Source organism: Strix uralensis, chromosome 17 (genome assembly GCF_047716275.1).
Source record: "Strix uralensis isolate ZFMK-TIS-50842 chromosome 17, bStrUra1, whole genome shotgun sequence".
Taxonomy (NCBI): domain Eukaryota; kingdom Metazoa; phylum Chordata; class Aves; order Strigiformes; family Strigidae; genus Strix; species Strix uralensis.
In genome coordinates this window covers 6,054,738-6,082,572 of record NC_133988.1, presented here as the reverse complement: position 1 = coordinate 6,082,572, position 27,835 = coordinate 6,054,738, and the positions used below count along the sequence as shown (strand labels likewise).

Genomic DNA, 27,835 nt, shown 5'->3' with positions numbered 1-27,835 from the left:
CAAAGAACAGGCAGTGGGAAACAGCAGTTGGGCCGCCCCGGTCCCCTCACTGCCCTCCTGGGGTTTCTCAGCACGGGCAGCACTGGCACCAACACCTAGCAGCACCGTCTGCCCTGCTCTCCTCTGGAGGCTGGTACAAATATCCAGCATAAATATTTATTTTTCACGGTATCTCACAATTCTGTGTACGACACTCAGTTCCTCATGGTTCCTTCCATTTATACGCTCGTTCCCAGGCTTTCTTGTGTTTTGGGAAGACCTGGCCTGCAGCCCACAGCACGCCGCTGCCGCCCCGCCCGCCCCCCTGCTTTTCCCGTGAGCGCAGCCTTCACCCGGCCTCTTTCACGAAGAAGTGAAGACACCGCCTTCGGCAATGCCCATGGCGGCCCCCGGGGGCGGCCCCGCCGCGGACATCTTGTGGGAGGCTGCCCCGCTGGACTGCAGCCCCCAGCATGCTCCGCGGCCGGCCCCACTACAGCGCCCAGCGTGCCCCGCGGCTGCCGCGCCTTCAAGATGGCGGCGCCCAGGGGGAGCTCGAACCTCGACACAGACTCGGACAGCAGCGGCGAGGCGGCAGCGCGGTTCCGGGAGGCCGCCTGGGACTGCGCCGCGCAGGCGGCGGTGCGGGCGGAGATGCATGGCGGTGAGGGTTGGCGGCCAGCTAGGCTCTGCTCTCCCGCCGCAGTGGCGGCGTGTCCCGCTCTCCCCTCCCCGCAGTCTGGGCCGAGCCCTTCCGCAGCTCCTCCTGCCCCGGGCTGTCCCGGGGGAGCGGTGGTCAGGCGGCAGAACCTCTCTGCCGCGGTGCCGGTGTCACAGCCGGGCCGCTTCGGGAGTCGCCGGCGCCCAGGGGAGCCGAGGTGGGGCTATGGGAGGGGGGCTCGGCCCGGCGCTGCCGGCGGTGCTATGGCGATGCCCGGCCTCCCGCCGGGGCCAGAGCCCCTTCCCGGGCACGTTGTCTGCTGCAGCCAGGCCGACGGGAAGTTTCCCTTTCCCCTCGTAACTGTTTTCCCCCGAAGGTGGGCGTGGATTGTTTTTCAGGCATGATTCTTTATACTATAAAATCACATGTGCCGGAAGGGGGATTAAAGAAGTATTGGTCACAGGTCTTTTAAACTTGCCTTTACTTCTTCCTTTGGTAGGTGGCTTTAAAAAGGAACGGTTACAGCTCACTCAGCCTAGCCTAAGGTATTTTTTCTTCTGATTTCAGACTTATGTTTCACTGAAGAAAAAACAAATGTATGTTGTATTTGTTTTACTTAAAGTTAATCACTTGTGATACTTCTGACTGGAAGGGCCTATTCTGTTTTAGGAGTTAGTCCAACCATAATCTGAAATGATGCTTAAATCTGAAAAATCTCATAGGTGTTTCAAGTACATGTCTTATCCCTCTAAGTAGCGGTGGAATATAGAAGTTGAAAACTTATTACTGCTGTCAGTTACAGCACTAGTTCCAAGTATCAGAAAGCTCCCAACTCTGCAAGTGTCTCATGAAGGAATTAGTATGGTTATGTATAAAAAAAAAATTATTTCTCTTCAAAAAACGTTGTAATTGCAAATGAAAATGCTCATCAGATGGAAAGCAACACCTGAATTATGAGCCTAGCAATGGAGGTGATACAGCACTTCTGTAGGCTCAGTTTCAAAGGTTGGCAGCCAGACAAATTAATAAAATCATCTTCTGGGTCAGGTTTTGCATGAATTGTGGCAACATACATGGGAACTACATGCAAGGGAATGGCTGTCCTGACATCATTTATTTGCTTTTGTAGGCTACTTCAATGAGAAAAGTCATCCAATTACTCACTATGATGGAGATGTCTAAATAATGTATAGCTCTGTCGGGAACGGAACTGTGACTACTGAGCTATCTTCCATCTTTCTTAGCAGTCTTCCCTATCAAGTATGAATTGATTACTAGAGGCTAGGGGGTTTTATAGTCCCTTATCTCCTGTTTGGGTGAGAGCACCAGATGTTATTGGCCTGGAAAGAGATAATCATTATTCTTATTTTAAACAGGCGTGAGGTGAACAGTCATGATGAGGATGGAAATGAGCTACAGACAACACCAGAGTTCAGAGCACATGTTGCAAAGAAACTAGGAGCAATGCTAGACAGGTATTGGCATGCAATACTAAAAATGTTTGTTCTGTGGGTCAACTACACTGACGCTTTCGTGTGCTAAACCCAGGAAATTCAAAATCTGAGTGCAACCTGGAAACAGAGGAGAAGATGTTTCACTTGTCTCCTTCATTCCTGTATTTATTGCTAAGTTCCAATATTCTGTGAGCTAACCTGGCCCATGTGCCGTGCCCCTCTGATGAAGACTCCCTGTGCAGCACTGCCTGTCTCCATTTGCCTCTGTGGTGAATGTGTTGTGGGGAGGAAAAAGTAGTATCTGGGTGCCTTAGCACTTTCATAATTTAAAAGCTGGCATGAGAAGCTTTCATTTATTCTTACAACCCAAACCAATACTGATTCAGGGTTGTGCTGGCAGTATGCCTCTGACTGGGCTGCCTCTGTTTGTCTTTATTGTGTAAATATGGCCCTGGAGAACTAGAATTCCTGGTGTTGAGTTGGCTTTAGCTGTTTTTAAGTCATTCTTGTGGCATGCATTGCTAAGGAGAGAAGTCATGGTCTGCTCTGAGAGCAGGGAGGTGAGACAGCTTCACTAAGAAAAAAGTAAGGAGCTATGTAACATCTCCCTATAGTCTTTTTTCCCTAGAAATACCCAACTTTATCTCAGTTTGCACAAACCTGCCTGAGATCTGACGGGGGTTTTCTGTTTAGTTTCATCACTGTCTTGAAGGACTCATCAGGACCTTCACAAACTTCTGTGCAACAGTCTGACTCTGTGGATGATGGTGAGTTCTTGTCATGGCCGTTGTGGCTGTTTTGGAACGTTGTTAGTTAAATGATGACAAGTGGGATGGATCCTGTCCGTTGCCAGTTGTACACACAACTAACTAAATAAGCCTTTGTAACAGAATTTCTTTTAGCATCTGTGAAGGCTGTTACTTTGGAGCTGTGATCTCTGTGCCCTAAGTCCTTCCAGAGAGTCCCAAATAATTGCTGTCAAGCTCTATAGCAATACAATAACAGCAGTGAGGCTTCCCAGAGAAATTGCTGTTGATTGTTCACTTCTGTTTTATGTTGTGGCTAAAATTCTCCTTTACGTATTTTAGGTTTTCGCCTCTTCTCTTCTTCTGTCCCAGGAGACTGTGGGAAATCAGAGCCTTGCCCTGCAGCAAGGAGGAGACAGCCATCTAGCTCCAGGTGAGGTGTTGTCAGCTGCTTTGCTACTGAAGTATTACTGAATCCCACATTTCAGAGGCAGCTGTGACTCTCACAAGGGAATAAGAAGCTGAGGAGCTTAAGAAGTATGTATTTATGACTCCTATATTTGACTAGATCAGATTTTTTGTTTGTTTCTTTTTTTTTTAGTGCCAGGGAACTAGAAATGTTTATGGGAGATGAGATGTTCCTTCCCCTTCTAGAATGTGTAAAAAAACACCTTGGCCTTCAAACTGGTTAAATGCTAACTCTAGGTATTGGAGTCCCAGAGCCACTGGGTGTTTATCAGGTGTTCTCATCTTAGATTGCTCTCCTGTTTGTGCTTTGGGTGAATTCAAGGCAAAAGTGTAACATAACTTCTTTTCCTTTTGTTACCTTTCCAGTGACATGGACAGTGACCAAGAGTGGCAAAGGTACCAGGAGGCTGCTGTGTCAGCTGCAGACATTCTGAAGCAAAGTGCTATTCCTGTACTGGCCCAGGATTCCAGCCGAGATCAGAGTCAGGGTTATGTAGAGCACAGCCAGAAAAAAAAGAAGAAAAAGAAAATTAGGGGAGAGAACAATATTCAAGAGAAAATAATAGACCCAGCAGAGTGTGACCAGATCTGCAAAGATTTGCCACAGTTGGTGTCTGTAAATGGACAGCATGAGAGACAGGACAGCAATCGTACACAGAACTCAGTGTTACCAGGAGTTGTGAAGAAGAAAAAGAAGAAAAAAAGAGAATGAAGACTTTGCTCTGCAAATGGCAGGTGATTATGATGGATGAAGGATGCTAGAAAAAAAAAAGAACAAGAGTGGCAGCAGATAAGGGAAAATTAATTGGCAAAGCTGTTCTAAAAGCTCAGTGGTCTGAGAGTCTAATTAAGTGACTTCCTATGTTGTTGGCATCCCTCGGGGAAGGGAACATTGTTCTCCTAGCACACTGTGCTGCTGCTTATGCAGACCTAGCGTAAAAGGATTAAATACTGCACACAGACTTGCGTGACGGAGGGATGTAATCATAACTGCATCCCTCCTGGTCCGTCCTTCACATCATGAAGCCAAATCTTGTGTCCTGGAGAAAGTATAAGATGAATTGAATTTGGTTTACATGGCAACAGGTGATCAACTCCTTTTTCTCTTTGCCTCCTCCTAGATGCCTACTAAGAATAGCTCCAGGCTGTAGGAGACTCATTTATCAAAAGCATCCTGTCAGATATCAGGGCCCTCTTATTTTTTTTTTTCGTGTCATCATCATAACAATCTGTTGTTGAAACCTGCCATGTTACTAATCCCTCTGTAATCTGCACCTCTCCAGGGCCCCCGCATGTAAACAGTGTGTGCGGTGAGCTTATTTCAGGGATGTTATAAACAGGTAGTTCTGTTTAGGTTGTGTCCATTGAAATTTCTTTTCATGTATAGTTTTTTCATGGCATTTGTTGTTATTAAATTCTACTACACTATTAGACTTATTTAATTTGGCAGGTTTTGTACAACAGTGGCTCTCTTGCTGCATTCACATGGCTCCCCCAGCACAGGTAATAGATGGCTGAAGGTGGCTCTTTAGTTGCTTGGTGATCAATGCTATGAAATTGCTACAGGAAGGATTTAAGCCTAACTTAAATTTGCTGTGCTTCACTCCTGATTTAGGTTGATTATGACTTTAGTCTCTTTGAAATACAGTGGGTTTTGGTAGTTTTCTGTATGGCTCTTAGTCCGCTTATACTTCAGTCCCAGTATTTCAGGAAATGACCTTTTATTGGATAAATAATCTTCTTCTGTTTTTAAGATTATCGAGTTTCAGTAGCTCTAATTTATTTGCCCTATTCAGGAGACCAGAAAGCCAGATTAGAGAAACCAAAATAATGAACTGTTACTTTTTGAGTGTGGGAAAACCCAAGATATTTTCTTTCCTACTGTAAGATCTTTGCTGTTTTCTAATCAATAAACCACAGTTGGCATCCAAAAATGGAAAAGCTAAGTAGAAAATTGTCTTATCTAACTGAATGTGCCAGTAGAAGTTACTTGTCTTATGGGCAGTTAAATATAGTGAAGCTAGCACCTGGGGTTTCATATGCATAGTGGTCTAAACATTACCTTTTGACTTTGCTTTATGATGATTATTTTTATGATAACTGGAAGTTATATGTTTTTGCAACTGATGCACATGGGAGATTAGGAAACAAATTCTAGGATAAAATTCCTTGGAGAATCTGGTTACTGAAATTAGTCTCTGATGGTTGATGGTATCTAGAGGAAGCTCTTAACAATAAAAACTGTAATGGACATCTGCAACTTTGAAATTTCCAGATATGGTCACTGAACAGTTCACTGTTGGGCTTTTTCTTTATTAATTCTCCCTTGTATCTTAATCTTTTAAAAGTTTTGAACACACTCTAGTGTCAAGGACTTTCGTCCATTTCACAGTTGAAAGAATAGCTCTGTTTTGGTCACAAAGACAAAAACTTGTTAATTGGGGCTTTTTTCATGTCTGGCTAGTGACATATCAGTGATGGGAACATTGAGGGTAAATAGAGAAATAATTAGAAGAGGAATTATATAAGTAGATCCTTAGGGCTAAAAACCTTCACTTAGTGCAAGTAAGACTCTTAGACCCCAGGGTAACTATTTGCATATCAAGAACTACAGAAGCCAGCCTACAGGGAAGCTAAGAATGAACTGCATTCTGTAAAATAAGTCCAAGCTGACATCTTTCTAGAGAACACCTGAAGGAACCGCTGCTCTGTGTGGAGCATGGGAGCCTCCCAGGTGCTGTGCGGTGTCAGGCAGCATGCCATGCCCCAGCTCATTCAGCAAGACTCACAAGATGAGAATCCACATGGTTAATGCAGAGAACTGGAATCTCCTTGCTGCTGTTAAACTTTAATTTCTGCATTTAAAACAAAGCAGAGCTATATCAAAAATAACCAAGCCATTTCCACTAGGATAGCATGATTTTAGAGCAGGTCATTTTTAACTGAGAATGTTTCATATTTTTGTAGTTAATTAGAGGATTTGTAGCTTGTAGTCAGTGATCCCATACTGACAGGTTTGTGCCAAGCTGTTTCTGAATCCGTTTCTTAGTGATTTTTGTTGCAAAGTCAGGAACCAGGTTCTCCCACTCTTGCCTCCAAGATAATATTATTTCTCATAGTTCCAACTGGTGCTTCTTTACAGCAAAGGAGGTGAGTGTTTTAAAGGTGGTGTCCCTTCTTTGGCAGCTTAGCTTTACTCTTTCCTGTGTGGCTTAGTCTGGTGTTGGCAGGTTTGTACAGGCCCAGCTTGATGAAGGCTGAGCAGAATGAAAGTCCCATCCACGCCCTGGCATTTTTGCCATATTGTATTCAGATCCCTATCTTGATGGGATTCCTTCTTGGACAGCCATAAAAGGATGCCTGGTCATTCTAGGCTGGCTCCTGGCGTTTGGGTTGGTTTGTTTTTTTGTGGGACAGTAGATTTTTAGCAGTGCCAGTATCACCTTTCCATGGCTTCTGTCTTGAGCCTGAGACATCTTTTCTCACGGAGGCAGCTGAGTAAGGGATTTGTTTGAGGCAGTAGGGGCTGGAGGTCGGCTGAGCACAGCAGCCTTTCCTTCCTGGGGAAGGCAGTGGTGACAGTGCTGGCAAACACAGTTGGAGTTGCACCTGACAGGTTGGTCATGGCAGTCACCCTTGAGCTAGTTGTCTTGATTACTGAGTGGAGGATGCCATCTGCGTGGAGATGAAGGTCTCGATGACATTGTGAGTGGATGGCAGCAGCTGACTGTGGCTGTTGGCAGAGTCAGAGCTTTGGTACAGCACCAGGCTGCTGGAGGACACTGTCAAAGGCACAGGCAGAAGTTAAGTACAAATTTTCACTGCACACACATTTCTAGCATGACTGACCTCTCCTGGCATAGGGGCATAAGTCCTTCTTCTGTTTCATATGCCGTTATATACCTAGCTTAGGTTCACAGCTAGTCTGAAAACACTGAGGGCTGCAACCTTCAGAGATTTCAGTTCTGAGGATTCTAGTTGATTGTGAATGTCCTAGTTGTTCTCTTAGAACTGGGAAGATCCAACTGGAGTCTCTTTGTGAGGGAGTCTTGGGCTTTTCTGCCCTGAAAACTGCCCAGAGGACTGGATACTTGTGGATACTGATTTTGTCAATATTTTTAAGGTTATTTTACTCTCTGGATTCTGAAGAAGGGTCCCATTTCCACATTCTGGCCTTATACAGACTGTGCTCGAATCTTTTCCTTGTCTTTCAACCCCCCCCAGACACTGGTAGAGCCCCCTTAGAGAATAGTGAGTCCCAGTTATCACTTTCTAACTGAATTTTACAGTGTTGGTGACAGAAACTAGGCAATATGTGGTTTAAGATAATAGTGGCTGCTGCTCTTACCAGCAGGGCTTGAGGTGAGGCGAGGGCCTGGCTGAAGGTGCTGGATGGTTGTGTCTTGGTTCTGTAAATGTATCGTTGGTGCCTGTGACACTGGCGTGTGCATCCCAGACTCTGTGTGAGTCTCTGAGTCAGATGTGAATGCCTAGAGAAAAGAAAGTTACCAGTGCCTGGTTTCTACATCCCTTCTAACAGAGAAGAGTGAGCAGGTGCTGTTTCCAAGGAGATTAAATCCTCCTTAATGATGTAGCGAAGAGCTTGCTCTAATGCCTCCAGTATTGCAGCTGGTACCAGCAAGGTGAGGAGATAAGGAAGATCATCCTGCTGGGATGGCATAGATCACACCCCCAAAAACTCTTTGACAAGCAAGGAGCTCCCTGCAGACTGGTGCAGTTCTAAGGTGGGGGAACAAAGGCATGTGCTAAAGGTGTTACCTGTTTAGTTGGTGTCAGGTTAGTCAGGGCGCTGAGATTGGCTGTATCTGTTATCACCATGGTTTGTGGTAAGAGGCCTGTATGTGTGTATTGGGCCACTTCAGACTTGGGGCCGTAGAGAGCTGTGCATGAAAGAAAACAAGATCATGTGGATGCTGGAGCTTTGCCTGAGACTAGTTTGGCTGAGCTGTTCTCCTCATGCATGTGGACCTGTTGTTTGTCTCTGAAATGGTGGGAGTGGAGGGACAGGGAGATGAATGCAATAGAAAAATAATTTCATAATTAGAGCAACAATAATAGAAGAGGAAAATAGTGCTGCAAGCCCAAGGACCCAGCAAATGGTCCAGAACAGAGTGGGTTGGTTGGTTGGTTTGCTTGAGCAAATGAGTCCATGTTCTTACCATGAGGGTTCTGTATCTGGGCCATGGTAGCCATGAAGGGGCTCTGGTTGATGTGGCTCTGGACTTGCTGCATGAGGGGCTGCTGGTAGGATGGGTGCAGTTGCTGGGAGAACTGGACGGGCTGCAGGGTAGTGAGGCTGCTCCCCATGCTGTTTATTACAGGTACGCTCTGGGGCTGGGTTGAGGCCAGGCCTGAAAAACAAGGACTGATGACAGTAGTGTCACACACTATGGGAGAAGTGTGACACTCTGCAATAAGGCCATCTGAAATAATCATCATGGCAGGCTTGTTGTTGCAGGGTGATTTTTGGATCCTGCTTTTCAGGTGTTCTATTTGTTATCTGTGATTAAGAATTGAGTTCATGCCTGTGAAAACAAAGTGGAAGTGTGCAAAATGTATAGTGCAGGCAGGTACCATAAAACCACCTCTGACTTCCAGTGTGTTCCTGCACACATCCTTGTGTGCCGGTATAGATCACCTTCCAGTTTAGTGATAACCTGATACAGAGTTCCACTGGGAAGGGCTTGCTCAGAGGTAAACTCAGAGCATCATCTCAGTGTCCAGTTCATTTTATTCTTTTCTTACGAAGCTGTTGGCAACAGAGGGAACTATGCTATAGCTGTCCAGCCACATGCAATGGACTTCAAGCTCATTTTGCTTGGGCTGCCAAATTATGGAATTTGGACCAGGGAGGAAGAGGTAGAAGGTACTACTGATTTCTCACAACTGTCCAGACCCTGTTCCTATAAATCAGCAATTTATTTTTGTTTGCACAGAATTAGAATCTGTATCATAATCTTGGGTATAAATGAGGAAATGGAAATTAGTTCACAGCTGTCACCATGGAACAAAATAAGGCCTCTTTCTTCCTGGGAAGAAAATGTAAGAGGAGAGTATACATTTTATTTTCCTTTACCTAATGAGATGCACTTTGGCAGTAGACTAGTCTTGGAATGAAAAGAAAGCTCTACAAGTCCAGAAAAGATGTCAAAGTGAAAAATATATTTAAAAAAAATAGTAATTATTGCTGTGGATTCCAAAGGCATATGCTGCTGTTTGCAGGAAATAGAACAGGATGTTTTGTCTTTTAAGCACTGTCAACATGCTTCAATTTTCATGGTTTTAAAGAAGTATTACATTTATATTTGGGAAGATGCAGAGCAGCAAAACAAAATATTGGCATAGGAATAGATTGCAAAAGTCCCTTGCTCTTAAGATGTGGATTTGTGTGAACATGAATAAGGAACATGTGTCCCTTAATTCCATTAGTACTTTCAAGTAGTGCTGCTGAAGATCCTTAGTGTTTGTGACAATTTCCCCAGGTGAGCATCGCTGCCAACTTAGTGCTTCTGTCTCTGAAAATGAGGCAGGTAATTCTAAAAATTACAGGTAGCTCCTCATCTGAATCCTGATAAGCAGAGCCATTACAGAACACTACTCACCTATCACCAGGGTGGAGGCACCTGTGTTGGTGAATGCTGGTGCCAGGGATGAGGTCTCACCAGCTCCAATTGCCATAACGCCTGGCAGCGATGCCATGATAAGGTTCTGAGTTTGCTGGCTCAGTGGATGTGGATTTTGCTCTAGGCTGTGCAAGGCAGTCAGGGTGCTGACAGGAGGGAGCGTTCCTCCAGGAGCTGAGACCTGTGTGAAAGAAGGACCATGAAAATGCCATCTGCAGCAGGTGGAGCATGGCGAGTCCCAAACCTGTGACAAATGTCCTTCTCCCTCTTCCTGCCTGCTCTGGCCCCTTGGTAACTAGAAGGACTTCACATTTGCTTGTCTGCAGTTTCCCTGTGCTCATCAATTAACTAGCAAAGGTCAGCTGTTGAAATACTAAGAGTAAATCCTTGCTGATTTAGTTCTTTCACATTTAAGAAATCGTAAGGGTTTTACAAACAAGAATGAGATTAGTCCCACTGCATTCTCTATAGGGAAACCAGCACAGAATCCAGGAGTTCCTCTTTTCTTGTTCATCTCTTCTTCTGAGAAATGCCTGTAACTTTCCTTTCTCCCAGCAAGTGTCTTTTGGTGGCCAGTGAGTTTTTGGATTCAGATTTTAAAGGAGTTGCTGAAAAGCTTCCTTAAACTTTTTTCTCATACAGCATGTTCTCCAGGGTGCGTTACGTGGCAGTTCCCTGCTGTTAGTGAGGAAAAGTACCTGTTAGATAGAACAGAACTGTTCTGTGCTCGTGTGTCTTGCTGATTCAGTCTGTCCTTGAGTCAGAGAAATGTAATAACTTGACTGTTTTCTCAGCTTCTAAAATGAACCATATAACCTGTGTCTATGCTCTAATGGGATTTTGAGTTTGCAAGGCCCTTTAGAGACCTGTGGCTGAAGTACTGTGGAACAGCAAAAAAGCATTCTAATCATCTGGCTGATGGAGAAAGTTCAGTGCTTTATATTATACTTTTTTTTTTCCTCCCTTCAGACAAAAAGCTGTAAGGAATCTTTAGTAAGAGTAAGCACCAACAGGTTTAACGTGGGACAAATCACTTTGATATAAATTTATAAGACAGCTATAGAAGACTTTCAGCATCTCATGAAAGACTTTTTTTTTAATTCAGGAAGAGACCAGAAAGCCAGCAAAGTGAGTGACTGACAAGATTTAAATCATATTCGTTTCTAGTGAACTTAACTTTGCCTCAGGTCAGTATGCACTAATGCAAACTTCTACCAACTCATTCCCTGTAAGCAAGGGAACATGTGCAAACTGAAAATGATCAGTCATGTAGTTCTAATGCTTCATTGTTAATTATGTGGGAAAAGGTGTAGTCAGATCTCAAAAGGAAATTTACTTTGAGAAGGCAGATTGCCACAATCTAGATATGCGGTACATGTCTCAATGGTATGTGCCGTGTACAGACTGTTGGGCTTAATTTTTTACAGGTAATATAGATCTGAGTATGGGTCTCTGTTCTGTTAATCCCATTGGTGTCTGATCAAATATCTTGATGTGTAAGCTCAAATGAGAGTTGGAGATGAGAATCTTGCTGGGGAAAGGAGGAGAGAACGGGGTTTCCTGGGAAGAAGGAAGTCATGTCATACCTTGAGCTCTGTTTTCTCAGAATAGACTGTTTTGATCTAATACCTGCAATCACCAGCAGTCTAGAGGGCACTTGAGACTGCTTGTGTTACATGGTCAGTGCAAAGTGGCTTCTCTATAAGAAGCTGGTTTTAAGAGTATTCTAGAATAAACTACTTCTGAATAGTCCATGTTGTCACCACAGGCAGAGGACCTGATGTCCTCCAGTCACCAGAACTTAAGTATACAACACTTACCAGCTTAGTGTCTGTGCTCAGTAGGTTCTGGCTGGGCTCCAGTCCAGGGGGAGAAACCTGATGCAGGATGGTTTGGGTGGTCACCATGGAGCTGTTCCCATGGTGGTTGCTGCTGGAGGACTCTGCCTCGCTGGCTGGCTGCTGGTTGTACCTCACTCCTGCATCACAACAGGAGGGAAACTGGTTGTCAGAAATGAGAAACTGAGTAACTTTGGTAAGCACTAAATTCAGTTTCCTTTGCAGGCACTTGCCTTTAGATATTTGAGACAGAGACAAGGTGGGTAGTAGGGGAACCAGGAGAACAGGCGTTCTCGCCACCCTGCCCTGGCTTTCCTCTGTAACTTGGTGCAGCTGCTTCCTTAAATACTGACTTTAAGGTATGGCTCTGTGTGCTGCAGGGAGCAAGCAGGGTTCACTAGAAACCTCCCTTTTGGATATGGGTATAGGGAGGAGACAATCTCAGTGAGGTCATCTCTTCCCAAATGGCCTACAGAGCTGAAAAAGGTCTGCTCTTTTGGATGGAGAATGACTTTTCCTGATGCCTTAAAACTCAGTCAAGATGTCTGATGGTGCTGATATGTATTGAAAGGAGTAGCTGGCACACACATGAGTGAAAGGATACAGAACTGACTTGTGATGGCAGTCAGTGGATGACTCCTTGAAAGGGGATTGCTGCCTGCCAGCCGTGAGGGAGTGCAGGATGGCAAAGAGTAAGTGAGGAGATTTGGCTGAAAGTTTTGTTACTGAACTTTGTCACCCTTGTTACTCTAGCCACTCTCCTCATTCAGATATGGTCTCTCTGGTGCTCTTCCCTTGTAGCAAGTCTGCTTTTTCTGTCTGTAGATTCACCTCCTAAAGGGGTGGACTTGGAAGATAGTTTTGGTGACTGAGTTTGGGTAGGCTCACCCATGCCTCTTTCAGATCTCCCTCTGGTTGCTCCTTACCATGAACTTTGCTGGGTGAGAGAGCAGATGGTGGCTGGAGGGAGGAGGAGTTGTGAGGAGTTAGAGGGGGAGCAGAGGTGGGCTGTGGTCCACTGAAGGTGTCCATGGCCAGCTTGTGCCGGAAAGCCTCCTCCTTCCTGCGATTGGCAAACCAGTTGTAAACTCTGACCTCTGTCACCAGGTTTGAGCCCAGTCCTTGGGCCTGAGATGGGGAAACACCTCTCTGAATACACTCTGCTCTGTTGAGGGAAAGCACAAGGAGAGCTTAGCTGAGCCAGGCTTAGTCAGAGAGACAGAGTAAGTTCTCAGCCCCAAAGTGGCTGTGGTCTGGCACACTGTGTGGAAGGATCCTGCCAGGTATAGCAAGACATGAGACATTACTGATCCTTTGTGGACAGTGAATGCTCAGCTGTGGCATTTCATTCAAACGTGGCTGGTGTCAGCAGTGACATCCTCTCGTAGGCGCTAGCAAACACCAAGAACATGGAGGCCCTGCTGTGCCCCTCTTCCTCAAACCAGACACCCATCTTTACCTGTTGCATTCTTCTACCAGTGCCTCTCTCTCTTCTTTGCTGGGGTTTTTCTGTCTCTCATAGGCTTGGAACAGGATCTGTTGTGAGGCAGGACCCCACTTAAAGCGGTTTCTTCTTCCCTTCTTGGTGGGCAGGTCATCTCCCATGGGCTCCTCTGCCAGGATACCCTGGCCAGCATGTGTGAATTCTGCAGGCACAAAGGGGCAAGGGAATTTGCTTTCTGGAAGCATTTCCAATAGTTTGGTCTGTTTGGGTGTCTAGTGGGCCCAATGCAGCTTACCTTTAGAGAATATCTCATACAAGATGGAGGGCTGAATCTAAATGGGGTGGAAATAAAGTTCCATGATCTGCTAAAACTGGTAAGATGTTCCTAGCAGGGCCATATTTACCTGTCCTTGCATGCATTGTGTCTCGGCTCCCACCTTGGAGTAGTGAAAGCAAATGCAGCTGAGTTTAAGCATGACTGGAGTCCTACTTTCCAAAACCATCCAAAGGCCAAATGTCTCTTTTGAGTTGTAACCCACCAATACAAAATCAAGTAAAGACAGATTCCAGACAGGCTCATGAATGTAGAAGTGCATGCTGCAGGGATGGGTTCCCAGTGGGTATCTGTGATGAAGGGGCTTAGAAGGTGTGAGGCAGTTAGTCCACAGTGGTTTTTCACATGAGGTGATAGCCCACAGTGGGGTTTTTTTTGCACTGAGTACAGTAACCTAATGCTTTTTGCAGCTAGAGGAACTGTTGCTTTAGGTGAAATTGCAAAAGTGTCATTCTCGGGCAGAAGTTCTGTCTGTCATCTGTCCACTACACTACTTTAGTCTGAGGATGGGTGCGGAACTCTAAATGCAAATGGAGAGTGTTAATTTGCTTCTCTCTAGCCAAATGGTGGGTGACTGCAGGCTGCTTCACAAGGGGGTGTTTTTTCATGTACTCTTTGGTTCACCTCACCACTGAATACTGAACTAGACTTCTCTAAGCTTCCAGTGAAAGTGGCTTTTCCTTCCATTTTTCCTTGATAAAAATAGGGAGTGAGGATTAGCAAGGGAGAACAGAGGCCTTTATGAAATTGAGACAGGAGAACAGTTGTTGCCATACTTACGCTGAGCCACCTCTCGCTGCTTGCGGACATACCAGGTGTAGAGGGCTGCCCTTTTTTGGGTCTTCATGGGAGTGCCCTTGTTGAGGTGTTGTGAGAGGTGAGATTGGTTCAGACCAGTAGTATCCACCACCTCCCGCTGAGGGATGTTGTGCTGCTGGAGGTAAGATTTCACCATCTTTGCTACTCGCCAGGGATCCTCTCTGGAAGGAGCAGAAAACACTTCTCAGGAGAGAGAGATCAAACAGCTGCACTCAGCAGACCTGGGTTCTAAGGAAGTGCACTAGTACCTCCTGAGGTGTGCCTTGCATGTCAGTCATCACCATTGCATTTGGGGAGGCCAGTGTTAGCTGGCTGCATAAGGGAAGGCTGTTCCTCTCTGGTACCTTGTTCAGTTTTGACTTTGCATTCCGGGTAAAAACTGCATGGTATTAGAAATGAAGTGCAGAAGATACAGCACTAGCTGCCTTTAAATTGTTCTCTGTGGGCACTTTGATCCCCTTAGAAGGGGACTCTGGTTAGCAAGGGAATTTCCCAGTGCGTGGCCATACTCTTTGCTGTCTGTGCTCATTTGTATACAAGGTTTTGGGCTCTTCTGTCTAGGCAGTTGTCATCTGTAAATGACAAGGTGCTGACCAGTGATGTGAGCAAGGAATGGACCTTTCTGCTGGAAAGTAATGTGACTGTAAAGCATTTTTGCTGCTAGTGAGAAATGGTATGAGGAGGGAAGTGATGATGCATTTCAGTTTTCACTTGGATGTTTTATGACTATAGATCTCTCTTGTTTTCAGAGTTGACCTCTCTCTTCCTTTTCTGTACATAAGTTTTCTTCTCTATTCCCCCTTTCTTTAAGGCATAGGTGCTTTGGGTAGGTCTACTTAATTTTCCAGAAAAGGTTGTGATATTAGGCTGAACCTAGCTCATGTCCTGATTCTGGTCCAGACTGGGTTGCCTTGCAATGATTCAGGAAATGAAAACAGGCTGTCATTATACTGTGATGTGACAGCTATGTATGCATATGTATACACCAAGCCATCCAGAATTATGTTCTTGCACATCTGCTACATGTTATTCAAACACACTGATTCATATCTAGATCCACTCAAAGCTTCTAAATGCAATAAAGAACAACAGGCAAACCACTAATTCCTCTTATCACCACCCTCCTTAGGGGTAACAGCTGAGGGAATAGACCTATTTGAGACCTACTCACAAAACTTGAAGTTAATCTGATTTGGGATTTCACAATGAATGTGAATCTCTGGTTTTTAGGATCTCCAATTAGAATATCCATTAAAGTTCCTAAGGAAAATAGAGAAAACGTGACTGTGACTTCATAGTGTGTATTGATTTCATGAGAGCTGAAAATCACAGTAAAAATAAAGGTATGAAACCAGGCAGTCTAGATCCAAGCACCACAGCAGCCTCTCTACAGAAAAGCCTCTGGTTCACTTTTAACAAAGAGCATCCTTCTGTGCTTTCTGTGTGAAATGTCTGGTGGAAATGGTTTGCATGCTGTAGAAATACACTGGTGTCACGTCCAGCCAAAGGAGCAATGGTGGGGAAAAAGGTACCTAGGGTTGTGCAGAAAGTGTCACAAGAACACATGGGTCTGAGCAACAGGTAACAACTGCACTGTTCATTGCTTTGTTGACTCGGGAGGTTACCAGAGGCTGCGAAGTGATAAGGAGGACAAAGTCCACACCTGTTCTCCCAGTACAAACACCCTTATCTCTGTTCCCCTGCTGCCTCTCTCCCAGTGGCTGGATAGTCCAAGGAGCAAGCTCTGCTGCAGTTAAAGTGTGACAGAATCAGTGTCAGTTATAGCTTTCTGAAGAACCTGCTTTCTTAAAATAGGAACATTTGTTCCTCTTTTATGATGGGATGCTTGCTATATAGAGGCTTCTATTTTCTAGCTTCTTAACCATCTTTGTCTTTCAAAAGCCTCAAATTGGGTTGAACTTATGAAAGCTTTGCTTTCCTCGGTGTGTTTTTCTTTTTTCTTCTCCTGCTGTCCAAACCAAGGACCAGTCTCCTCCCTTTGTATCTGTGATAGTCTGGCCAGCACCTGCACCCTATATTTGTTATACAAGTCCCTATACAAAGGAGAAAAGGCTCTGACCTCTCATCTTAGATTTGAGTTCTGGCTCAGATGGGAAGAGGAAGGGCTGTGTTATCACTGATGGAAACCTCTGTTACATGTTGATTTCCTTCCTGCACCCCAATCATGAGTCACTTTTGTCTCCCCTGTCAAGATCCTCACTTCTTTGTGGTAGGAATAAAGCAGGAAGTATCTGTGAGTCTCTTCTCGCTGTGGTTAAAGCCCTGTGGTTTTTCTGTTGTCTTCTGTGACAAAGCAGGGAGCTTTGTGAGGCAAAACAGTGCAGGGGGATTTTAGTACAGTATGATTTCATAGGACAGTTATATGAAGTTTTAGCTACTCTGTACGTTGTCGAAGCACAGGCGGTAATATCAGTGCAGCAATTCCTTTAGGCCCAAGCCTCCATCACAGAACAAGCGATGGCAGTTGGTCAGGTGAACCCTGGCATGAACCATTGCCGAAATACATAGTTTCACCTGCAGAGCCTTCACCATTGACTAAGACATCACAAGTTGAAACCTTTGCTCTTTCACTGACGGCAAGACTGTCATTGACTGTCAGAGGGTAGGATTTCACCCTAAACCTAGTTCTCCTGTTTGTAGCTGCACTAAAGTCTCAATTACTTCAGTGAGTGAGAACTGTGGAAATGGGTCTGCCTTGCTCAGGCTTTCCTTCTCTATCTCCAAGACTGTTTTCTGCTCTTTAGCTTCCCTTTCTTCCCAGATGGAAGCTGTCTCCCCATTCCTTTCTTGTTCTCCAAGGTCTAATCTCTGTCTCTAAATTCTTATCACACAGTTCTTACTTCTAAGTCTTGCTCTCCTGCTGTCAGTTGCCTATTGCTGTCTGAGCATAGCCCCTCTTCCTGGCTCATCTCAACCACAGGGGCCTGGGTCCTCTCCCCGTGCCAGCTTCCCATTTTCTTAGTTCTGAGGTCACTTTTTAAGGGCGTTTTCACCTCCCTTTTGTTACCTGAACAATAAGTAACCCAGGTAGTTAGTTATAAACTCAAAGGGAACAAGAGGCTGGTTGATAATTTATAGCAACATCTCAAATTTAAATGGAAAGTAAATATCAAGTTGTTAGCATTAAAGAAAACCCATTCCAGAGAGCTGGAGATGTAACATTCAGGGGACCTTCTCCCTCCTTCACTCTTCCTGACTTTTCTTTTCCCCTTGTTTCTTTCCTCTCCTCTTCCTCATTCTCTGTGTCTCTCCTTCTTTCTTGTTCTCAGGAAGGAGAAGCCTTCATTCCCCTGAGGTGGGTTCTGAATTGCTGCTTTGGACCAGACCTTGCTTAAAGAGAGGTTCAGAGCTGTGAAGTACTCAGGACCATTCTCTGGCCCTTTTCTCTGGAGCCTGCTAGACAACCCTCACTGATGTCAGTGCACAGCCTGGAGCCGGGCTAGGCAGAGAGCAGGGAAGGTAAGACCATCCTGGCAGGGTTCCTTTCTATTGAACTTGGCCTGGTTTGCCTCATCTTGGTTTATATGTGGAAATGAAAGGGGTGTGGCAGCTTCATCTCCAGATTCCCCAGCTAGAGCCACTCTAAGACACTGCTTACATGGGGAAAAGACTGAACCTTTATCATTATATCTTTGTTTTCTTTTTTCCTCATGGAAAACATGCTTTTATCCCTGCCTCCAGGGGAAATCTATTGCTTATCTCAATTTCTCTCTTTCCTAGTGGAATTTCACCCCTTGCCCTACAGGTGAATTGTTGCTATACCTCTCTCCATTTGCTGTACATGTGGTAGTATGATCTGTCCCTTCCCCCAAGGTAGCCTCTCTACTCCGGGGAATATCTGGAAACTACTCCACGCAGCTCCATCTCCCTGCTGAGTTATTTATTCTTTATCATAGATGCAATTTGTTTTCTGTGTGGAGTGATCGGGAAAGAATGTTGTTATTCAAACTGTAAATCTATGGAAGATCAGTGAAACAGATTAAAGGACAAAATGAAGCGGTGTTAATTCCTCACTAGAGAAGCCTTTGTCTGAACTGCCTTTTAGCTTTTTTTTTTTTTCTGTAGGGACAAAAATCTAATCAATGCCACAGGTATACCTAGTTGTGTGGGTATATCTTCTCTACATCCTGGTTTACTCAGGTTTGACTAGTGCTTTCCAAACTGGTTTCAACTTTAGTGGTCCTGTGAGGACATGCTTGGTCTCTTGGTTCTGTCATTTTTTACCTTTTCAGCTCCTGGAAAGCCTAGCAACAGACACTTTCCTGATTCTACTTTATAAGCAATGGCTGCAGGTCCTGCAAAGACTTTCTTGTATCGCTAGTAGCTGCCCACAAGTCAATCTTTCTGTTAAAATGTGGTCTACAGCATTAGACCAGGAGTTGTTAATAATGCCCAAAGAAGCTTTTGCCTAAAGGCAGAAGTGCCTCCATCTAGTTTCTGGATTTGAAATCATTGTGTAGATGCTGAAATAGCTTTGCAAGCATTGAAGTTTTACTGGGAATCCCTGGGCATGGAGATTCTTGCCTGCCTGCCTTTTATCTATTGCTGGGAGTGATTTCTATTATAGACTGTTCTGCCCTGTCTTACAATACTTATAATACAATTTTAAGATGCCTTTAGGCATCTATTAATGGAAAGGTTTGTTCTTAAAACCAAAAAAGTTTATTAGTAGGTTACAACTGCTTATATATTATCAAACCCTGATACTGGTTCAGATGCTTTGAATAGTTTCTCAGACATACAGCTGCTTTTTAAAATCTTTGACCAGAAATTTGAAACATGTCAATATAGACTTCCTACTATTTTTATTTTACCTTGACTAATTTTGATCTATTATATTTCTCCATAAGTTTACTCATAATTTTTTTACTGAAACTGGGGCTTCTGGTCCCCTCATACTGTCCTCAACAGCAGAAGTGAATTGCTCTCTCCTGTGGTATGGGGGACTGATGAAAGAAAACTCTGATGTTGCAGAATAAAGCTTTGCAATTAAGACTCGATATGAGGTTTAGGAGATCCTTGTTCTTGTCCAGTCCTTTCTGTGCTGTCTTAGGGTTTTAGGTGATAGAATCTCTCTGTACCTCAGTTCCCATTTGTAAATGGGAATGCTGCTCAGCTGACTGTCAAGAGAGATGTGAGACTGTTCATCAGAAAACATTAATATTGCAGGCTTGCAAGAGAGGTTATACATTTGTGCTGAGGCTGGTTGTAAGCTCAAGAAAGACTGGGAGCAAGCTCCTAGAAAGGCAGGGAGGATCGGAAACCAGAATTCATGCTGAAGTGAGGGTGGCAGGAAGGAATTCCCTCCATCTGTGTGTCTGTTCTTAGATCACAGTGGATGGCACTTCAGTCCTGCTTCACCCATTCATTACGGAAAATGGGACAAAGCTAGGTGCTCTTCTCCAACTTCCATGGCTTGCTTTGTGGAGAGATACCTGATAAACCATCAGAAGTTAATGATCAAAAAGCTTATCAGGGTCTTTTCATCTATAAATTTATAAGACAAAAGAGAAATAATAAAGCCATTGGATAATTAGTAACTAGCCAGGGCCCGCCCGGTGCCACTGGGCTCAAACTACCCCAAGACCTGTACGCAGACTCAGGAAGATGAGAAGGAGACAAGGATGAGGGGAAGAAAAAGAGTGGAAGGGAGAGAGAGAATTATCCAAGAAGACAACAAAATGGGAGGAATAGCAGCAGAGACAAAAGTGAGAAGGGAAATACATAAAAGAAATGGGAGAGGTGAAGGGAACAGAGGAGACTAAAAGATGTGACAGAGTGGGAAGTGGGGAAGAGATGAGCGACAGCCTGGGCCAGAAAGAAGACTGAATTACTGGGAATGCTTTCCCCACCCAGGTAAGAGCTGATCCAGTGAATTTTCCTCTGTTGGGTACTGCAGAGTCATTGACTCTCAATCTGCCAGAGAGCTTTCTTCTCCTAAGTATTTACAGTGAATGCTAACCCTTGTCATGCTGTTTTTCTAGCTCAGGCCTTTTGTGGTGGGATTTGATGTTTGCTTCTTGTTGTTACATTTTAAGTTAATTTCCTTTGCACATGAAAGGGAGTGATCAGAAAGTCTGAGGAATTCTCTAGATGGATTTTAGTTTTAGTGAAGATTTTGTGTGCAGGATGTTGCTACGTCTTTTTGTCTTGTATCAGCTTGTAATTTCAAAATACCCCCAAAACAGATGGGCAAGAATCTGGTTCTGTTTTAATAGATTGGTTGGATGAACCTGGTCCTTGCTTGGACAGACCTCTTAGATTGCCCAGGGGAATTATATCTCAGCAAGAATCCCAAATGAGAATCCTGGTGAATGTTTCTCTGAGTCTGTCATGAGGCTTATTGCTTATTGTACTTGCAGTTGTGACAGGCAGTGGATGGTAGAAGCAGAGTGTTCTGCCCAGGTTTTAACTTCTACATGTATTTGGCGTATGCTCTTTCTACAAGAAAAATCCCCACTGAAGTCAGGAGAACTTTGCACTCGCAAGAATGACAAGAACACGTTCTCTTGGTTTGTCTTTGGCCAATAATCTATAGCAAAACCCAGTGAAATTAACAATATTAATCTCCTTAAATATAGCAGGGAAATATTACAACTTCACCATACATCCTCAAGCAAATATAGCACCAGTTAAGAGTGACCAGATTTTTTCTTTATTTTTTTTGTTTTTCTAATGACTGAAAATGTGAATACTATTAAAAATTTAAATCCTAAAAACTAACATTCAGTTGGAGAGATGCAAGTTATACAGGCCTCAGACTATTCTAAAGCCTCGTGATATAAGCACAACAAACATGTACTTAGGCTCCATGGCTCTCGCGCATTTTAAGTGAGATGAAAGGAAAGTTTGAGCATTTATAAAGAATTTGGGGGTGTTTGGGGGCTGTAAGTCCTGGCATGGATGAAGACTGTCTCTGTGCAGCTAGATTAACTGTGAATTCCAGGGACACTGAGCAGGAGGGGAAAGGAAAAGAGATTTAGAGGGAGAGTGCAAGAAAGCAGCAAAGAAGAGCAGCAAATCTGTCCTTACTGTAATAGTCTGTCCACCACAGCCTTCTGGTGAGCAGCCTCCTCAGGGCTCAAGTTTTCCAGCTCCTTCATTATTGGAGGGGTAAATTCCTCCCCGTCATCAGAGGTTTCATCTTCCGATAACCTGGACTCCCCCATTCCGTTGGGGAGGTTGGGGATATCGGGACAGGGTTCCCCTTTCTCTGTCTGGAGGGCATTGATAGCGCGCTGACTTTCACTCTGGAGCACGTAGGGTTCCACTTCGCTCAGCGCCTTGATCAGGGTCTCCTTGGTTAGCCCCGACTCCAGCAGTGCTCCCAGCAGCTCCGCTTGGAGATGACTCAGCTTCGAGACCATGGTCTTCAGGCTGGTGTCTCTTGGATTTGAATTTCAGGTTATCCTGCTTCCAGCTTCCCTACACCATGTTCCTGAGGTAACACGCTCGACTGTCAGGAGAGTGGGCACAGCACAGCCTCCCGCCTTTACGCCCCCCCAAAAAAAAACAAAATACAAAATTGAGCCACTTCAGACCCCCCACGACTGTCCTGAGCCAGTGCTGATAAAGGGACCCTTGGCTATCTGTTTACATTGGAGCAATGTAAATTCTCCAAGGTTCATATTTATCTGTGTGCTTAGCAAGTTACTGAACTTTGGACTTCAGCACTGCAGCAGCAGTTCACAAAGTGCAGAGGGAGAGAAAGCAGGGGGAGGGGGAAAGGGAGGGAAGCAGAAGAGAGAAGGAGAGTAGAATGAGGGGATAGAAGGTCTGTAGCATGGAAAAGTAAGCTATGGAAAGAAAACTAGGAAAATGAGGATGGAAAAGTGTGACTTATTTCTGGCCCCAGTAGTTTTAGAGAAGGAAGGAGGTGGAGTACCCAAAAGGAAGAGTTGCGTTTGGCTGCGCGTGGTTCAGGAGAAGGTGCTGCTGTCAGAAGATCGCAGAGCCTGCTCGGAGATCTGGCAGTGGTGAGGTTCAGCCAGTCTCAACCCCTGCCAAAGGCTTTGGGCTGAGAGAAAGCCACACTGGCAGCTTCACTAGCCTTTGTGCAACCCCCCAGCAGAGAAGTGTGACCACTGGATCTAGATGAATGTTCCCAAGACTCAGAGGACATTCTGGAGCTCTAGCTGACTTCTGTGGTAGAGCATCAAGTGTAACATTACTTTTTCAATTCTGGCTTTGGCTTGCTGGGTATCTTGATATGCAAATACTAGTGCCTCCATTATAACTTGCTATATTTATTGCTTAACTGATGAGCAGGAGCAGTGTACTGACATAATTCGGGGGATTACAGGGCTTGCCCCACTGAGCTTGTGATTCAAGCATATGATAAGGAGTAGCCCTGGGCGTTGGTTCATGCTGAAAGTCCCTGCCCTATGATCAATTGCCCTGCTTCTTCTGAGAAGTGCTCTGGGCAGGCTTGTGGTTCCCATCTATCATCTGCCTCCATCCCTTCTTGATACCAGCCCTGCTCTAAGGTTCTGCTCCCACCTGTTGGGTGACTTCCTCAAACACACTTGCTGGCTCAGCTGGAGTCGCTTAGTGCAGTTCTCAGGGAGTCCTTATGACTAAATTGTCTTTTCTGGTCTGAAAATATATGAATCAATCTATCTACTTTGGCTAAAGTAGGAAATAACTTTATGTGCACATGTGGACTTGATGCACGAGCATCTCATGCAAATGATGCCTTGTGTGATCAACAGGAGAAGGATTTAAAACTGTCGTCTCAGCAGAGGTTTCCTACGGGCAGCTTCCTGTCTCTATACACTCTCATCAAGCCTAAACTAAGAGGAGCCTTGTAGGACTGTCCCCAAACTGGGTAATGTCCCAAGACAATGCTGCAGAGTGACCTTGGGCCCCATTTTCCATTTGTGGGCACCATTAGCTGCGCTCTCCAGGCTCCTGTGAGAACACGCTAAGTCAGCAGCTGAAGGATGGAGCTCCTTTGCAGACTGGACGCCCTCCTCCTGCCAGGCACAGCAAGCTGTGGTGGGGCTGCTGGGCTGACTCTTTCAGCCAGGACTGTTGTTAACTGTTAGCTTTTGTTTCAGAGGATGTCGTCTGCACCCAGAGTACCAGGTGTCCTCACTGCAGCAAGTTGAAGAAGCTCATATGGATACAGAAGACTCTCTTTGCATGGCTAAAAAGAAGTAACAACTTGGAGTCCATGTAAAAATGTTTAATGTAAGAAATTTTCATGTGAACATGAATGTAAAATGACATCTTTAGTTTCTAAAGATTTTTTTTCATATTCTTAGATTATTTAAAGAATGGTGAACTTTTTTGGCATTGTTCTGTCAATGTTTTAATACAATTTCTATGTTTTTTATTACAGTTTTCCTAATTCCCCCCCCCCCCCCCCCCCCCCCCCCCCCCCCCCGGTAGACATGACAACAATACTGGCTGATAACTGTAATTGTCAATTGTAATTACAGTATCCAGCCATGACACAGTTTGTCTTTATAATTCAAGGACTTTGCAAAGAGAGACAACAGACTGTGGGCCTCCTGCAATATGTGACAGAGAAGATTCTGTCATACTGTGTTACTTATTTCTGTCTGTCTTTGGCATTGCAATTTCTTTTACCTAAACTAAGATGGCAGATATTACCACTGTTCTTGTTTAAAAGATCATCCTATCTATGTTCTATAAGTATATATATATACACACCTGTTGAATGCTTGAGGGGGGATGGGGACGCAAACCATTAAGTTTAGACAAAGAACAGCAGTATTTGTCAAGGGAAACTGTAAAGAAAACATAGCAACAAATTATCTGTCTGTATTGTGTGGTTTCACAAATTCCTTATGCACCTAGAAGTCCTGTTGCTGCTGCTTCTGCTTGCCTTGAAGACCTTCAGCTGCAGGGGCTTTTAAAATAGCCTGTCTTGAAACCCGTGAACTTCGAAGTCTATAAAACCAGAAATGAACATCTGTTTGTATGTTAGGACCTCACTGAATGCTATAACTGGATGCCATGTGGAAAATCCTTAACTGGTTATGGAAACCTTTCAGACACTGAGGAAGAGGTAAATATTCTCTATCACTTTATCCTGAAGGGCTTTTTCCCTTGGTCTATTAGAACTGTCCATTTTAAACTCTAGGAGCCTGGACAATTAATAACACAAGAAGTAAACTCCTGCACTGTCAACTTTACATTCACTGTAACCTGCCAGACTGTGCTAATGAATGGTTCAGCACTCCATTAAGTATTTTAGATTCTTCAGTGCAGGAAAACCAGCAAGCTTTTCAGTGTTTCTTGAATGTTATAAATTGCTAGCAGTCAGACAACATTTGGGAAGCAGGAAGGAGACTCCTGCTGCGGATTAGCCAGCACCCCTATTTTATACCCTGGCACTAAGGATTGCAATACCGTATTTCTCAGATTATCACAAGTGCTGCAATATGCAGTTGTGAGATAATAAGAATAGCAGAGGTCAAGGGTGGAAGTTGCAAAGACTAGCTAGATTATAGTTTTAGTAGTAGAGGAAGAGCTAAATTGGAGAGTGCCATAATCCAGACAACATTCTCCTGTAACTGAATTGTATTCAGGGATTTTGCCTTGAGGATAAATACCTGGAAAAAAAAGGTATTGGTTTTGCTATACCCCATTTTCATCTATTATCAATGCTTAGTATATGTTGATTTCCTTAATTGCAACAATTTCCTGGGCCATGACTTGATTCTCAGGTCACCCTGGCTAATGGGATCTTGGTAATTGTGATAGGGGAAACTTTTGAAGTTTGAAGACACTGAGAGATACCTCCTTGTTTTTCTCATGTTTGCGGTATCTGTTTTTGTGTTGGTTTTTTTTTCCTGCAGAATTGCTTGTTTTTCCTTAGGTGTAACTAATATGGTAGTTGAGACCCCTCAAATTCAGTGGTTCATTGACAAGATGTAAGCAGCTTTACAACATTAAACTGGTCAGCTTAATAGCAGGCACAGGAACAATGTTACATTAACAAATCAGTTTGGATGCAGATTGGAGAAATATATCAATTAGTAATCACAAGAAGTCTGATTTCTATTTTATTTTAATGGCAAATTTAATAAATATTATTTAAACATGTTCAACTACTTTGCATTGTCCTACTTACACTTAAATACAACTTCTATGCATTTTTAAAAATTATTTTCTTCTCTCCTGAAGTAGCAGACAGTCTGATAACACTGTGTGAAAGCTATCTCATAAAACTGGATTCCTGTCATTCTCCAATATCCTTCCAGGCAAGGATGTCTATTTTATTGGTAAATAATAGCCTGTCTTGATTAACAGTTCCAATGTAATCCCTTCTCCCCTACATGTAACAAAGAAGTTGAATTACTAATTAAGTGGATTACTTAACACTGAGAACGACTGCATGAAAGTATAAATAGGAACATGATTCTTATTTTAGACTTACTGGTCTGTATTCTGCTTATTACACAAGGACAAAACCAAAGTAATGAACAGCAGAGTCCTGTGAACAGAATGGAAGGCAGAATAGACTCCCGAAGCCTGACTTGTATCAACATTGTCTTTACCTTTGTTTTCATTTCATGAATTATATCCATTGTTAAGTGTACATGATGAAAAATACAATAATTTGCTGGGATAAAGCCAATGTAATGTGGCTTCGAGGAGCACACAGAGAAGGAAAAAAACCCTTAATATATTTATGATAGAAGTGCTAGCAGAGGGAGCCTGTATAGTTCCCTGAATATAGTGATAAAATTGCCATTGGCAAAAGAAACACAGAGAAATGGTTCTTTTAATAATTCTTTACCATTTTACTGTTCTTCCTGCTGAGACTGCTAAATGCTTTATTGGCCTGAATGACAGTAACATCATCCCTTCCTTGAAATGTGAGAACTATTATTATAATGTTCACCCTTATTTCTCTGGTTGGGGAAGAGAAAGCTACACAAGTACCAAAACTGATTATTATTTGTGCATTGGGAGCTTAGTCCCAAATAGCACACAGGAGTGTGAAAAATCTGAGATAATTGTCATTTATATGTTGTTTTAGTAGGGTTGGATTTCAGCTATTTGTGCAAACCCTGAGTATCTCAGTGGGAAAGGACTCACTTGAATACATGGGTTTAATGTTCCAAATATATACCCCATTTACGTTTTATTTAGTAGTCTTTGTTGTAAATATGTGACTATAATCGAAAATGTGATTTCACAGAGGAAAGCTGTTTTTTTTTTTCATTGGTGCCTCCTTCCATATTTTCGGTAGTAGAATCAGAAACAGAACAACCTAAGCTTTCAGAGTGAAGCAGGGTACAAGGCTACCTTTTGACTGTGACACTGGGGTAACTTCCCAAGTTTCTCCTTACCATGTTTGCAGGATTCAGTTGCATTCAGAAGAAGAAACGTTTTACTCTCTATCTCCAAAGACATTTGTTAAGCTTTGGGAGTCTCAGTTAAACTGAGGCTAAGGTGTAACAACCATTAAGAACTGACCTGGATGCAGAGCATTGTGTGAGAATGCCATAGGGCATAATGGGGTTAAATTATAGGCGTGCTCCCGCCCCCCTTCCTCTTCCTGAATGGGGAAACAGGACCGCGTCCTTCTTCCCAGTCATCCATCTGTTCCCCTATCACTTACTGTTTCTACCATCGCGGTGAGGATGAGATTGGAGAGCAGGAGCAGCTCTGGAGTTCAGTTAATGAGGCAGTTTCCCACTAGGTGGTAGTGAAGAGAATAGAGACGCACGTACTGGTCAGTGCACGGTTTCGTTATTTTTATCGAGGGGAATCCCACAAGGATCTTACAAACAGAATAGCTTACCTATACTGTCAAAACTGGATCTCTTGATATTTTTTTTTTTTTGGCCTTCCCTTTCTGCTCATTTCCAGGCTATTTGTTCCTACTAAAACCAAGCAGGGTTGACAACTGTACCTGTCATGTCCTTTCCTGAAAGGTGACGTGTCTACATGAAGCTACTCTGGTTCTGTTTCCACCTCCATTATAGCAGAATCAAGACATGGTTAGCTAAATGTCATCTAATGACATTTAAGCAACTTGGAGGTGAGGACTCTTTGTAGCCAGTACTTTCATCTGATTTTTCTCCACCACACTTACCTCTGGGAGCTACCCTTCCAAACATAAAAAGAAAAAAAAACCAACCACCTTTTGTTTGCTGCTAGTTTTGAAATACCTTGACAGGTCTAAGTAATGCATCAGTCTACATCAAAGGTTCCAGCCAGAACAGGTATTTTGGAAGGACTTTGTAATGTCAGAGTAAACTGTCACTGAAATACAGAGTAAAGCTCTCTTGTAGGTCCAAACAAAGACTGTAGAAAAGATATGCTGAGAAAATTATCTGGGGAATGCAAGCAGTGCTCCAATTTGCAGTAAGAGCAGATGCTGGGTCTGCAAGGAGGAATAAATTTCTCCTGTGAATTCATCCCACCGCTATCCTGTAATGATA

The 27,835-nt window shown here is 43.8% G+C and overlaps 2 protein-coding genes across 14 annotated transcripts; one reads left to right on the top strand and one right to left on the bottom strand.

Annotated features, from left to right (window-relative positions):
* Positions 1-477: 477 nt before the first annotated feature.
* Positions 478-25,489, top strand: C17H12orf43 (chromosome 17 C12orf43 homolog). Of its 13 annotated transcripts, XR_012631252.1 has the most exons (11): positions 478-643; positions 1,140-1,185; positions 2,017-2,115; positions 2,788-2,861; positions 3,183-3,273; positions 3,675-4,043; positions 4,759-4,811; positions 11,058-11,139; positions 15,618-15,730; positions 17,678-17,867; positions 23,468-25,489. XR_012631252.1 is itself a non-coding variant. In XM_074886737.1 (7 exons), the coding sequence occupies exons 1-6, from the start codon at positions 514-516 to the stop codon at positions 4,018-4,020; spliced, it is 786 nt and encodes a 261-aa protein (XP_074742838.1). In that variant the 5' UTR covers positions 478-513; the 3' UTR covers positions 4,021-4,043; positions 23,468-25,489. The 13 variants fall into 13 exon arrangements, 1 of the variants encoding a protein (XP_074742838.1); XR_012631251.1 differs by lacking the exon at positions 4,759-4,811; XR_012631247.1 differs by lacking the exon at positions 4,759-4,811 and having other exon boundaries at positions 3,675-4,394.
* On the bottom strand, positions 6,141-22,039 carry HNF1A (HNF1 homeobox A). Its single transcript, XM_074886735.1, has 10 exons — positions 21,441-22,039; positions 14,349-14,548; positions 13,250-13,436; positions 12,717-12,955; positions 11,773-11,930; positions 9,932-10,133; positions 8,489-8,680; positions 8,088-8,209; positions 7,657-7,798; positions 6,141-7,090 (listed from the first exon to the last, which is right to left on the bottom strand). Exons 1-10 carry the CDS (start codon positions 21,773-21,775, stop codon positions 6,963-6,965), a joined length of 1,905 nt encoding a protein of 634 aa, XP_074742836.1. The 5' UTR covers positions 21,776-22,039; the 3' UTR covers positions 6,141-6,962.
* Positions 25,490-27,835: the final 2,346 nt, after the last annotated feature.

Bases quoted from the DNA above. Each gene is read 5' to 3' on its own strand.
- HNF1A (XM_074886735.1), bottom strand. From the start codon at position 21,775: ATGGTCTCGAAGCTGAGTCATCTCCAAGCGGAGCTGCTGGGAGCACTG. The intron at 13,437-14,348 runs GTAAGTATGGCA...TTGTGCCTGCAG, and splicing joins GCAGCGAGAGGTGGCTCAGC to AATTCACACATGCTGGCCAG. The intron at 11,931-12,716 runs GTAAGGAGCAAC...GTTGTGATGCAG, and splicing joins CTCACCCAGCAAAGTTCATG to GAGTGAGGTACAACCAGCAG.
- C17H12orf43 (XM_074886737.1), top strand. From the start codon at position 514: ATGGCGGCGCCCAGGGGGAGCTCGAACCTCGACACAGACTCGGACAGC. The intron at 1,186-2,016 runs GTATTTTTTCTT...TATTTTAAACAG, and splicing joins CTCACTCAGCCTAGCCTAAG to GCGTGAGGTGAACAGTCATG. The intron at 2,116-2,787 runs GTATTGGCATGC...TTTTCTGTTTAG, and splicing joins CTAGGAGCAATGCTAGACAG to TTTCATCACTGTCTTGAAGG.